This window comes from Andrographis paniculata, unplaced genomic scaffold, assembly GCF_009805555.1.
Source record: "Andrographis paniculata isolate CXL003 unplaced genomic scaffold, ASM980555v1 Contig66END, whole genome shotgun sequence".
In the NCBI taxonomy this organism is placed as follows: Eukaryota; Viridiplantae; Streptophyta; class Magnoliopsida; order Lamiales; family Acanthaceae; genus Andrographis; species Andrographis paniculata.
The window spans coordinates 4,525,724-4,540,072 of record NW_026137602.1 but is presented as its reverse complement, the minus strand read 5'-3'; the positions used below and the strand labels follow the sequence as shown (position 1 = coordinate 4,540,072).

Genomic DNA, 14,349 nt, shown 5'->3' with positions numbered 1-14,349 from the left:
GTATTGGTAGTTTTATGGTGATACGATTATTTATGGAAATAAGACTATTGTTTTAGGATTGACAAAAATAGTAAATAAAACTATTATATTGAGACGGAAGGAGTATTTATTTCAAAAGAAAATTAATCTCTTGTACTATATTAGAATAATTTGTAAAAAGTATTACGAAAAAATATGATTTTATTTACAAACATAATACAACTCGTAGATTAAATAAATAAAAAAAATTAATTTAATGGATATTAAAGAAATGATAATCTAAACCAACTAAAATCGAACATAAATAATAACTTTAACAATTACTATTATATTGTAATTTAATATTTATTACATTGTACTCAATTGAACATTTGTTTTTTTCAAATAATACCAAATAAAATGATAGTAAGGCCGTAATTGGGCCCAATATGATGCAACAAGACATTACTCCATCATGTATTTAATCTGATCTGATCTAATCCTCACCGTTCATTTTCCTACCAAGAAGTTCGGCCCAAAATGATATTTTGGCCCAATATGCTACTACAAGCCAGACATATAATCATCTATTTGATCCGATCATGACCTAATCCTCACCGTTCATTTTCCCAACATGCATACATATATTGTAATCAAGACCGTTCATATATCTATATAAATATATTCTATAATAATAAAAAAAATATCACATAAAAAAATAATTGAAAATGCATCCTAATATTTTTCAACCTTACTACTTATTCAATCACTAAATAAATGTATATAGCAAACTAATAACTTTATTATAATAATAATATTTTTAATAAATAATAATTTAATTTAACCATATAACTATTTTATTTTGGAGAAGAGGTTATTTATCATTTCGAAAATGGCAATAAGAATGTCGCATACAAAATAAATAAATAAATCGAATACAAGTGATTAATGTTGGAAATTGGTCAAAAGTCCACGTGAAGATGGGGCCCACCGCATCCATTTCATGTGGGCGCTGGAACCACCGGCCAATCGAATATGGACACGTGTGACGAAGCGCGTTGCCTTCACGTGTGCGCGTTGCCTCTCATCAATAATTGAACTGAGCCGGCTGAGCCGGAAAATGACGTCAGGGGAGCCGACAAGCCAAGCCGACGAAACGGTGAACAAAACACAGGAGCATTAATTATCGGATTATGACGGCTACGACGACAATGGGCTAAGGGAGCTGCACCCCTCTCCTTAGTGGGCCATATCTAATTTAAATCCGGCCCAAATCCACTCTCAATAATATTCTAATAATTTTGGGTGTTCTAGTCAGTGACTTTTTATTGATTTGGATTTTTTTTTTTAAATTATTTAAATAATATGGTTGTGATATTTAATAATTTCTTTTTATAAAAAATTAAGAAAAATATTTACATCAAATTTCTTTTATTTATACTTTTTAGTCTCCTCTGTTACCATTTTTTAAAAAGAATATATATTAAATCAATATTTATTTTTAATATAATATTAAAAACACTTCAAATATAAATATTAAAAATTATGTAAGATTGAGAATTGGCTTGAAAAATTATAATGAAATTAAATATCTGATGTATTATATGAATAGATCTTTGATATGAAAATTGATTGCTATCCTAATTTTCACAAAAGAAAAAGGACAAAATTGACAAGGTATTATGAAATTCTAAAAATCACAAAATAATGCTACTAGGATACATATATTATATCAACATAATTAATATATATATATATATAAAACAAAACAATTATGCATGTAGACTATATATATATATACACACACACATGCGTATGTAAGTATAAACAACAAAAAATTGAAATATATATAGAGCACATCTTCCAAACATACCTTAAACCGAATCCCAGTTTGCACCTATAATTCAGTTCTTCATATATTTCCCCAATCATCAGACACAAAGTGCAGTGTTTGGAGCAAATTCATCAAATTCTCCACCAGGTGAGCTTTTCAAAATCTCCCAATTTATTGAATCTCAATTTCCTGGATAGATTAAGAACAAGAACTCGTTTTGTTCATACCAGGGATCGCCATCATCGAAAACAAAAATGGAAAGTCTTGTTTGGGACAGGCATGGTGAAGAAGATGAGGAGACACTGAAGAACCCTGCATATCCAGATTCAAATTCAGATATCAGTGTGTTTCCACCATGGAATTTAAGGTCAGGAGTAGTTCTTACCAGCTGGGGACAAGAAATTCATCCAAACAATGCCTTAATCCTCGACCCTGGAATCTCAAACTGCTTCTCCCCACCCCTGATTGATGATGGAATTTCCAGGTTCTTCTCAGACAGCAAAAGCCCCTGGAATTTCCTCGAACCTGTCCCTGTCCCTGTCCCCGTCCCTGTTCCATCCATGTCGTCGCTGTCAGGTAACCCGAAGAATACCCTGGAAACGGCTAGAACACCATCACATACACCAGGGAATCAAGATTTTCAAGGGCCAAAAAACTATACAGCCACAGGCTGTCATCCAGGAATCCATCCAATTCCCAAAAAGCCGAGATTGGACAACCACATCATTCCATCACCAAACGTCGATTTCCAGTCCAATCCTGAAACACAAACAAATTCACAATCAAAAGAGATGATATACAGGGCAGCTGTTTTCAGGCCAGTGAATTTTACCATAGGGTCTGAGGAGAAACCAAGGAGGAAGAATGTCAGGATATCAAATGACCCTCAGACGGTGGCTGCCAGGCAGAGGAGAGAGAGGATAAGCGAGAGAATTCGGGTCCTGCAGAGATTAGTCCCTGGAGGAAGCAAAATGGACATGGCCTCGATGCTGGATGAGGCTGCCAATTACCTGAAGTTCCTCAGAGCGCAGGCCGAGGCACTCGAAGACATCAGCCACAAGATGAATGATCAAACAGTGACTGATCTCCCTGGAAATGTTAACCTGTCATTTTCACCATTCGGTACATTTGCCATCCAAAATCAAAGTCCAGTTAACATGTCCTAGAGTTGAATAAAAATTTCATATTAAGCAGGGACTCGTTGAATTACTTTTATTTCGTAATTTCCAAATCTTATTTTCCAAGGACTACAAAGTGACGAATCTAAATATGTCTTTTGGATCCAATCTGCACCATAGTGTACAATGGTGTGGATTTATCCGGGAGTGCCAAGATCATATTTTTCTGATGGCTTCCCTTAAGCCCATGATGTAATCAATACTCTATCGAACTTGAGTTGTTAAATAAAGCCGGTAACACATAATTTAAAGCTTTTAAAGAAAGACTATATTACACTCAGGGCCGCTCCAGACTTTCGAAGGGCCAGGGGCGAAATAAAAATCAGGGTCCTTAAATATATATATATATATAATATTTTTTACCTATAATAAAATATAAATAAAAAAACATTTTTTTAGCATAGATTTAGTTTCGAAACTTAGCATAAATTTTTCATATACTTTACAAATTGCGTAAAGTATAAAGGAGTTATTGATAATTTTGCCTAATAATAATAATAATAATAATTTTGTCTAATATTTATTATTTTTTTAGTGCAAAAAATAATTAAAACAAAAATAAAAAATCCCTAAATATATATAAATAATCTACTCCTAAAATATAATGTAGATAGAACTTAACCACCAAGTCATGCTCTTCTATTAATACATTAATGTCAAATAATTTATATATAACATAAATAAATAATGGCCCAAATTTAGATTGGACCCTGGGCGGACACCCCTTTCGCCCGGGTCCAGGGACGGCCCTGATTACACTACGGTACTAATGTAGGAACCAGCTATTCTTTTAACTAGAACACTATCAGTGAGTGGTCCTGCCCGCCCGCCCTTAAGATTCCTCAATCTAAAATATACGGTAATTATGCTAAGAACATGCTATAGCTTTCTTGCTTACCATTTTCTGCAGCCCAACTTGCTGATATACGTCTAGTTTTAATCATAGTTAGCTCACAAAATAGCAAGGGGGGACATGAATAAATCCAGCATAAAAAACAGTTTCTTGGAATGAAAAATAGTGCAAGCAAATTACAGCTACTCACTTCAGAAACGAATGTTTGACCTCAGAAGGCAAGGCCGTTGTGTTGTCGCTATATACTGTGGCTACTTGCCTTACTAAAATTTGATAGTGTTTCTCACTTCAGATTGCTCAGATTGTCGATTTTGTCAACTTGTCTCTGATAATCCAAACCATCGAAACAAAAGGTTTTGGTGACCATGTTGGGCCTTTTTTTCAGCTACAGTTTGCAGTTGAGCAACTTCAGTTTAGAAAAATGACATGTTATGATGGTAATAACTAGCCAAACACGATAACCTACCCAACACTCACAAGCCCAACAGCAATATCCATTATCGATAGGTTTTGGATAGACTAAACCTAAAGAAACATGCTCATCAATGTTGACAAAGATCACAGATATATAAGCATACATCATCATGGTACAGGCATCTAGCATAAGAAATGTGCGAAAAGGGTCTGGAATCATGTTGATAAGTTACAATAACATAGAGGAAAGCTGCGCTTAAATTCATATACGTGTTACCATTTAATGCTTACCTCAATCAGCAGGTAATGATCTTCAATTCAGTTTGACACATCTTGTAGAGGCAAACTGCATAGTTAAGGATGTAAAGCCATCGCTCTACTGCATAGGAAGCAACCCGGATTGAGACACACCTTAACCGAAGACCAACGGCAAACACGAAGCACGAGCAGTGGAATCTCAAAACTAGACAAGTTTTTTGAACAGACAGAGAAATATGCGAAAGAACTTGAATAAGCAATAGAAACAAAACTAAAAATCACCTCATTAACATCTGTCTGCAGTACAAGAATACATATGCATAAATTGCATTGGAGGGGTATGTGTTGTTTACCCCACCATTGATTCAAACAATTCAACGGAAAATTTGGAGTTATAAATCAGTATTGACAAATGTAATCAGGCTTTACTAGTCTCATTGTCAGCACTGATAAAAACTTCGCGTATTCAGATTCTTCAATTCTAAGCCTCAGCTTGTATACTAAATAAGCATGCCCCAACATCGTTATCTTGAATGGCACAACAATAATTGTTTACAAGTAATAAGGATGCACCGTTTTTTAGGGTTCCATGGCTTTTCCTCACTCAATCTTCCAAGCATAAAGAAAAAGACAAAACTGCGAGGTGTTTGAATTACTTAGTATCGAGTAACACTTGCTATGGGTGCCGTAATCACTTTCTTCATCTTGAATGTTATCTCCTACATCACTTTCTGCTTCTGATGTGCCGGGGGTGAAGATGAAAAAACCATGGCTTGATCCTGGGGGGGAGAACAACCAAGCATGCACATCCCAGAATACGTGAACCGGTTGGTTGTCGACTAGTACAGTATCATTGCCCCTGAATTTCCACTGCAAATTACAAATGTGTATCAACACAGTACCGTCTACGCTAATCTGCATTTCGGGTTCTCCAGACCCTGAGATCAAGAATTCTACAACGATATCATGCTCCTGTCTTGTTTGATCAAACTTCGCCCTTGTGGGGAATGCTCTCTTTCCAAACACATGTTCCTTCTTGTAAAGCATTACAGCACGCATAACCGCAGGGCTCGATTTTGTTTTCTTGTAGGCCTTTTTCTCATTGTCTCCTAACAATAGTACCAATTCTTGTTTAGAAACTAGAGCAACATAAAAATCGGCACAGGGCTCTGGACTTCCAGAAAATTTTGCTGATCTGAAATCCCAATAGACATCCACTTGGTTCCCATCAACCACAAAGCTCTTATAACCTTTCCTGGCCCAAAAATGCCAAGGCTTAGGGTCAATTTTGCAAATGTAAACTCGACCACGATCGAGGCTTTCCACAGATATGGTTAGAGAGTAATTCATGAAGTTCTTGCTCCAAATTACAGTCACACTGCGCCAAGAACCAGCAATATGAGTCTGATACACGCATGTAACTGTGCTCTGCGCTGGTTTCTGTGTCACTTGTTCATCTTTATCTCTCTGTGGAAACTCGTTTGAAGAACTCTTCATCGTGGAAACACGATAAGCCAATCGTTCCTCTTCCCACCAATATATACATACATATGCTCTTTTAGTGAACGAGAAGACGAATGGTGATGAATTCTCAACGTAACTCGAAGTTTAGTGTGGCAACAGGATATTTCCCTAAATAAAATTTCATCGCAGACCTGGAAACCCTAGCGAAGGATACCACCGCAAAAATCCTTCATCGGCAACAATCAACAAACATGAAGCTGACACGTACCCAATTGAAGACGAATTTCGTGACTTATTCCATGTAGAATTCATCATACAAATATGGCTCACCTCATGAAAAAACAAGAGAAAAGAACAAACATTTGCATCGGAATTGAAACCCTCCGACCTCCAACAAAATTGATCATATCATTGGAAAAACATTCGATCAAAATTCTTACTCACAGCTTCCTATCGTAATCAATTAGACTAAAATTGATGATTGGAAACCTGATTCGAATTCAATTTGCGGGAAAAATCGGTCGTCCTTGGAGACCCGTATGGTTGGAGAAAGCAGCTTCCATCAAAGAACAGGTCCAAATTTAGAAAGAATCTACTGGCCTCAGGTGCTCTGTTTCAACCAAAATTAAAAATTACACTACAGTTTTAGAAAGCGCATTTATTACGAAGTCAATTAAGCCTAAAGTCGTTTTTGATTTTTGATTTTTTTATATATAAAAAAAAAGGTTCAATGTATTGATTGTCTAATTTTTACTGGGGTGGACACTTTCTTATTTGAATTGAATCGAACAAGTATTTAAAATTGTAAATTATATTTTAATCTAAAATATTTGTAATATTTATAAATAATTCGAATTAAATCTAATATAAAAATAATCATATATGTACCACACATTTCAGTAGCCATTTTTGCATCAATGTACATATCATCTTTGTGAATCAATACAATGTATAGAAAACTTTATTGTTGTTACGGAATATGTATAGTTGTTAAGATTCAATTTTTTTTTCCCTATTTTGCCATTGAAAGCCACAAATCATCATTATTTGTGTTCTTGATTTGATGATTTATTTTCTATAGCATAAAATAAATTTTGTGGTTTTATAATGTTATAATATGAAATTGAAATTTTATATTTCAATTATAAGAATTTGTACATATTTACAGTGATATACAAATCGTTTAAATAAGACAAAGAATCCTACAAATGTCTTAAATAAGATAACTACCATAAAAATAATATATTGTTTCTAAATATATTTTAACACACTTCCTCAAACTCAAGATATGATCGAACAAACTTGAGTTTTTCAGAAGTGACTGAAAAATATATAGCTGAGATCTTCAATTCACCAAAATTGGTTAAAGGTAGTGTAGCCATCCACTGGATCAGAGTCAGAAGCAAAACTCTCAACCCCTTTAAAGTTGGAAACAAGACTCGTTCATTCACAACGGAACTAGAGTCGAAAACATGACTCACTCACTCTATAGAGCTAGAGTCGGAAACAGGACTTGCTCGCTCACAACAGAGCTAGAGTCGGAAACATGACTCGCTCACTCTATAGAGCTAGAGTCGGAAACAGGACACGTTCGCTCGCTCACAACAGAGCTAGAGTCGGAAACAAGACTCGCTCACTCTATAGAGCTAGAGTAAAAAACATGACTCTCAACAGCATTAGAGTCGAAAGTAGAACTCTATCTGTGAAGATCGAAGTAGCAAAGACGGATACAACATGAAAATAATAGCATGACCGTTGATAGAAGAAGATACATCAATAAAATATAAAAATATATGAGATATAACGGGTTATGGATATACCCGGAGAGAATTTGGTTATGATACCATATTAAAATATAAAAACAAAATTATTTATTTCAATTATAAGAATTCGTACATATTTATAGTGATATACAAATTGTCTAGATAAGATAAAGAATAAAATAATTATCATAAATATAATATATTGATTCTAAATATATTTTAACACATACTTTATTTTTTAAAAAAAAGAAAAAACTCAATCCTATGTTAAATCTATTTGAATTGAAACATGTTTTTTGGACATAATAGCCCAAATAGTTAATATTTTAAAATATGACATTTTTTGTTCTTGCTAGAAAAATAGTCTGCAATTGTATGAATATATTTTTTCTATTAGCTAAAATTATGTAGCTTTGATTGGATAAAAAATAAAATAATAATATATTATTATTATTATAATATTAAAGTTAATTAAGTAAAAGAAAATGGGTAAGTATTATATAAAATTTATTAAATAAAAATATAGTGGATTAGTAGAATAAATAGAAACAAATTTGTTATTATTTGTTAAAATAATGATAATAAAAATATTAATGGATATAATTGTTTAATATAAATAAATTCTGTATAAATTTAGCTTATGATCTATAGAAAAAAAAAATAGTAATATAATTTTGATGAACTTATGAAGTATTTATCATCTTAAAATCAATTATTCCCTCCGTTTCAATAGAGTTGTTTTGTTTTTTCATTTTCGTCCGTTCTAAAACAATTGTCTTGTTTCCTTATTTAGTAATCGTGGTCCACACTTTATAAAAAAATTATTCATATTTTTCTAAACTATCCCTAATTATTACTTTAACCTACTTTTAAAAATCATTCAAAAAATAAGAGTATTTTAGTCTTTTACTTTCTATTTTATACTCACTTTCAATTAAATATTATTATTCCTTAATTATTGTGTCAACTTTCAATAAGATATTTTTTTTGGAACAGTGGGAGTATAATATTTAATGTATAAGACTATATCATGGATGTTATATCTGATGTTATCTTTTATTATCTAATATTGAAAAGTAATACTCTCTCCGTCCCAAACACTGTGCAACATTTGTATTTGGCATAGGAATTTAGGCGGGGAGTATTAAGTATGATAATTTGAGATAATTTGGATATTAATGATGGGATTGAAGAAAAAAATGATTATTTATTTTTTTTATTTGAGTGATATGATGGGATAAAGTGAAGTGTATATTAATATATGTATAAAATTATTATTAATTATATCTAAATTTAAAAATATTGCAGTGAATTTGAAAAAAAAAAAAATTGTTGCAGAAATTTGGGACGCGAAAGTACAATGTTGATAATAGTGTAATGTAATAATTAGAAAAGTAGTAATAAATTCGTTATTATTTATTAAAATAAAAATTATAAAATTATAAATACAAACAATTATCTATTATAAATAAATTATACCTAAATTAAATTCAACAAATAATAAAAAAATAACATATTTATAAAATTCATTATTATATCCGCGGTCGCCTATATGATAATATAAATAAATGAATAAATTTTATACACAACCAAAAATCAACACATATAGGATGAGTCATAACTTGGGGTGGATTGTGTGGAGCAATCCTAGCCGTTGAAAACTGCAGTTGCTATAAATAAACGGTTAGAAGGTCATCCACGCCGTTGAACACTGCACGGGTTGTCTTTTTTGGTATTGAATCTGAATCTGATGACGTGTCCTAATTTATTATTACTACATTCCGCATGGCGCACTGCACCGACATCTCTACTAATGCTTATCCTTTCCCCACCTTACTACTAATTTCATTAAAAATTAAATTTAATCATTTTTATATGCTTTAAGTAGATCATTTTATTATTATTATTTTTTAAATATTATTTAAAATTAAATTACAATTAAACAAACTATATTTGTTTTTCTTTGGTTTAGATTTGATTTCATGCCATTCATAAAATTTCTCTATAAATTATTAAACTAAATATTTATATTTATTTTATTTATTATTTATAAAATATTTATTTAATTTAGTTCAATATATATATATATAGTTTTAAATCTAAAATGTGAAATTCAAATCCTGTAAAGGAATACAAATAGTCTGACTTGACTGTTGTTTTGAATTTAGCCGGTCATATTCTTAATACATTTGTTATTATTTACTCAATATATTTTTTAAAAATATATATATATATAATTATTATTCGAAGTATTGTATTTAATTGTTATTTAATTAAAAAAAAAAAAAAACCTTTTCCATTCCATTAGTGACAAAATATTTAATATTTACCACAATAAAAAATTTAATAAATTGATAATAATAGTTAATAATAGTGACTAAACTAATAGTATATTTTAAATTAAAATTAGTTTCATTCACTAAAATAAAAAATATATCAATGGTTGTTATATATAACAAATTCTCCCTCCGTCCAGTTAGAAAGCATGCATATTTCTATTTTGGAACGTCCAATGACAAAGTAATCATTTTATTAAATACTCAATTTTTTCCACAAATACTCATACTTTGCATCACATCATTACTTTTATACCACAAAAGTAAGGGCAAAAATATCATTTTACTACTTTTACCGACCCACTATAATTAAAATATTATTATTCTTTAATCTCCGCACCAAAAATAATTATATACTTTTAGCTTGGACGGATTGAGTAATATATAGAATTAAATAACAAAGAACAAACAAAATACTCCCTCCGTCCCACATACCATGTCTACATTGTCGTTTCTATCCGTCCCACGTATCATGTCACTTTCTTTTTTGGAAAATAATTATACACTTTAATCTCATTTTAAACTTTTTAATTTATTTTTTAAAATTTTAAACTAATTAGTTATCTTAATTTTAATTTATAATTATTTATATTATATCATAATTATTTTTACTAATATATTTTTAATTATATACTAATTATATGTCTCCTAAAATATCTGTAGCAGACACGGTATGTGAGTAGGATGGAGGAAGAAAAATAGCCAAACCAGTTGATCTGAAATATCTTCCAACATATGTACTCAAATGTTATAAATTATTATTTTTTGTGGCCACAAAATTGACAAAAAAGCACATACAGCAAATAAAAATCTATATCCAAACTACATCTTCTTTATATAGTAGTAACAAATAAATAAGTAAATTAAATTAATTAAATACCTAAATCTTATCCATAATTACACTTACTTCATGTGAAAAAGATTAATCTACTACCAATCCCTACAATTAAACTTTATCCAGATATATTTCAATCTCCAACTCCCAGGACCCGAACTCCCGAAATCTCCACAGCCGCTGAGACCCCTTACTGGACTCACAAAACTCTCGAGTCCCGGCCCTCAATCTTCTCCTACCTCTTCACAGGAAAATTAGTCGTAATCTATGACGGTGATACACGTCATCTGGGCCCACCAATCCAACGCGGTGCTGAGTCACGTGCAGACCACGCCGTTACGGGATTACCGACTCCGTTACCGTTACCGTAATCTCGTAGATTGATACACAAAGATTATACGTACTTTTTAAGAAAGGAAGGTATAAAAGAGAGAAAATTTTCAGGAAAGGACTCGTTGCCTCCGAATTCTCAGGGAAGGACTTTCCGGCGGTTATAAATACGCACATTCTTGTTCTGCATAATGCCAGAATCGATTGAATATTCTTCTTCTTCGTTGTCGTCTCGAGTTCTGCAGATCCGGTGTTTTCCGATACGATGACTATCGCCGTAGAGCAGCCTGGTTTTGGTAAATTTAATGTTGTTTTTTTGTGATGATTTTTGGTTTTTGTAGTTGGTTTGTGGATCGGGTTTGGGTTTATGAATAGCTATGGTTGTTTTGTTTTGTTCTGTTTATTGAGATTGAGGTTATTTTGTTCGATGTTTTTTTAGGGCAGAGGCTTTCGTAATTGAGGTTTTGGTGTAGCTTTCGTTTATTAAGGAGGTGTTGATTTCCTTTATTGTTTGTCCTTTTGCTAATCTTTGTATGGAAATCAGGAGGTGAAGTTGAGGCGAAGGAGATTCCCGGGAATGAAAAGGATTTGGTTTTGGATGGAGGATTTGTGGTGCCCCATGCCAATTCTTTTGGCCATAACTTTAGGTGTTTTTCTACTTTCATAAGTACTTGATAACGTTTCAATTCATTGTGCACTTAGAACTTTGTTAATTATTAGTTATATATATATATATATATCTTATATTAAAGCATCAATAGTCGTTGAATTGGATTTTGGACTGATGATTTATGCACACGGCTGGCTCCTTGATGATTGGAACAGAATTTGTCAGATTACATCCATCCAGAAAAACATAGAACCATGAAATTTTGTTACTGATCTCTTTTCCCTGTCAGTCGTCATATTTGATTCACCCATGATCACGAATTTCCACAATTAATTGCTTTAGGGTCTTTCATAGTCAAGATCAGTATTATGGGATATTTCAATATATGTTATAGTTTAACCTTTAATCAGTTATAGAGTTTGATGATTCCTGCTCCATTCAAGATCCTATTTGCATGAAGACCAATGAACTAGTTTTCAATTAGTTATTTTAATTTTTATTGATTCGCTGGCCAAATCCTTTTTCAAAATTTCTGATTAATTACTTCTGTGATTGCAACACAGGGATTATGATGCTGAAAGTGAAAGGCGGCAAGGTGTTGAAAATTTCTACAGGATCAATCACATTAATCAAACTGTTGATTTTGTAAGTTTTATTTCAGATTATGACATGGTTTCTTTTTATTTCCTTATTTTCCCAAAAAGATTTTAGTGATTGGAAGTGCATGGATTACAGGTGAGGAAAATGAGGGAGGAATATGGGAAACTGGACAAGATCGAAATGAGCATATGGGAATGTTGTGAACTCCTTAACAATGTTGTTGATGAGAGTGATCCTGACTTGGATGAGCCTCAGATCGAGCACTTGCTGCAGACTGCTGAAGCCATCAGGAGAGACTACCCTGATGAGGATTGGCTTCATTTGACTGGCCTCATTCATGGTGTGATTTTTTATTTTTTTATAATTTCTTGATGATCTTGAATAAAACTATCTTGCTAATTAGTAATTACTGTAGTTGTGGTGTATATATTACTATTCTTATGTTTTTAGATTTTTGTTTAGATCTTGGGAAGGTCCTTCTGCATCCAGACTTCGGGGAACTCCCTCAATGGGCTGTTGTAGGTAAGAAAGTTCAGATATACAACACAACTGAATGTTCAGAATTTGTGAGTCAGGTCTGTAATTTATAATGCTTTGCAGGGGACACATATCCTGTTGGATGTGCATTTGATGAATCCATTGTGCATCACAAGGTCTTATTTCTCCCCAAATTTAAAATCCATTTTCTTGACATGATTTTAGGTATACGTTCTGAAGCTCATTATAACAAATTGATTTGTTGGTGCAGCATTTCGAAGAGAATCCTGACTACAAAAACCCTGCGCTCAACACAAAATATGGAATTTATTCAGAGGGTTGTGGCCTTGACAAGGTGCTCATGTCATGGGGGCACGACGACTATATGTACTTGGTAAATACTACTACATTCGCCAAACTTAATTCTACATTTTAAAATCATAAAGATGTAATACAAAGACACTCTAGGTTGCCAAGGAGAACAAGACAACACTGCCTTCAGCTGGGCTTTTCATCATCAGATACCACTCTTTTTATGGTAACTCCAAACACACATACTCTTTTTATGGTAACTCCAAACACACATACATATAATATATATATATATTATGAACACATTACATTTGCAGCATTACACAAGGCAGGAGCATACAAACATTTGATGAATGATCAGGACAAAATGGATCTCAAGTGGCTTCAGATCTTCAAGTAAATACAGTCACTTTCTGTGTTTAAAAATTTTCGCCGAAACTCAAATTCATATGCATGTGTGTGTTTAATTATTGATAAAAATCTGGAATGTGCAGCAAGTATGATTTGTATAGCAAGAGCAAGGTGAGGATTGATGTGGAGAAAGTGAAGCCATATTACCTTTCCCTGATTGACAAGGTAACAAAAGTTTGAAGCAATGACACAAAATTCAATTATCAATTAATTAATTAATTCATTCCAAAAAATAAATTAATTATTTTGTATGGGTGCAGTATTTTCCTGGAAAGCTGAGGTGGTGAGGGAGTCTTTGAAAATGGCAGTGCTGGAAAGAAAGGAAGTTGTGTAGGATCTTGGATGAGTGAGGGGCAATGTTGCATAGATATATATATATATATATGGATTTCTACTATTAAATAATAATAATAATAATAATAATAATAGCTGCTACAGTTAGTGTTACTGTTGTGGTTGTGTTGTAGTTGTATTGATTTCTGGCATTTAATTTGTTTGTTGTTTAAATGGTGTTGTCATGTGTAGCGCAGAGGTGAGTGGTTAATGTGGATTGGATATATATATATATATATATATTTATTTATTGTGTGGTGAACTTAAAAAAAAAGAAATTGGTGAATGAATATTGAATAGTGTTGAGTGTATATTATATTATGATATGTAATATAATAATATTTAGGTAAAATTTGGTTTCGTAAAATGTCTGTATTTTAAAA

At 32.3% G+C, this 14,349-nt stretch overlaps 3 protein-coding genes across 4 annotated transcripts; 2 read left to right on the top strand and 1 right to left on the bottom strand.

The window, feature by feature from the left end:
- Window positions 1-2,046: 2,046 nt before the first annotated feature.
- Window positions 2,047-2,985, top strand: LOC127262777 (transcription factor bHLH87-like). The gene has a single exon (XM_051291589.1). It carries the CDS (start codon window positions 2,047-2,049, stop codon window positions 2,956-2,958), a length of 912 nt encoding a protein of 303 aa, XP_051147546.1. The 3' UTR covers window positions 2,959-2,985.
- A 1,772-nt stretch (window positions 2,986-4,757) lies between these two features.
- On the bottom strand, window positions 4,758-6,546 carry LOC127262725 (uncharacterized). The gene has a single exon (XM_051291519.1). The coding sequence runs from the start codon at window positions 5,990-5,992 to the stop codon at window positions 5,096-5,098; it is 897 nt and encodes a 298-aa protein (XP_051147476.1). The 5' UTR covers window positions 5,993-6,546; the 3' UTR covers window positions 4,758-5,095.
- A 4,777-nt stretch (window positions 6,547-11,323) lies between these two features.
- LOC127263183 (inositol oxygenase 1-like) lies at window positions 11,324-14,140 on the top strand. 2 transcript variants are annotated; one of them, XM_051292201.1, is made up of 11 exons: window positions 11,324-11,519; window positions 11,768-11,870; window positions 12,397-12,478; window positions 12,569-12,773; window positions 12,884-12,955; window positions 13,034-13,086; window positions 13,182-13,304; window positions 13,379-13,448; window positions 13,540-13,618; window positions 13,717-13,798; window positions 13,894-14,140. In XM_051292201.1, exons 1-11 carry the CDS (start codon window positions 11,489-11,491, stop codon window positions 13,918-13,920), a joined length of 927 nt encoding a protein of 308 aa, XP_051148158.1. In that variant the 5' UTR covers window positions 11,324-11,488; the 3' UTR covers window positions 13,921-14,140. The 2 variants fall into 2 exon arrangements, with proteins under 2 accessions (XP_051148158.1, XP_051148159.1); XM_051292202.1 differs by having other exon boundaries at window positions 11,326-11,519; window positions 12,896-12,955.
- The last annotated feature ends 209 nt before the right edge of the window (window positions 14,141-14,349 follow it).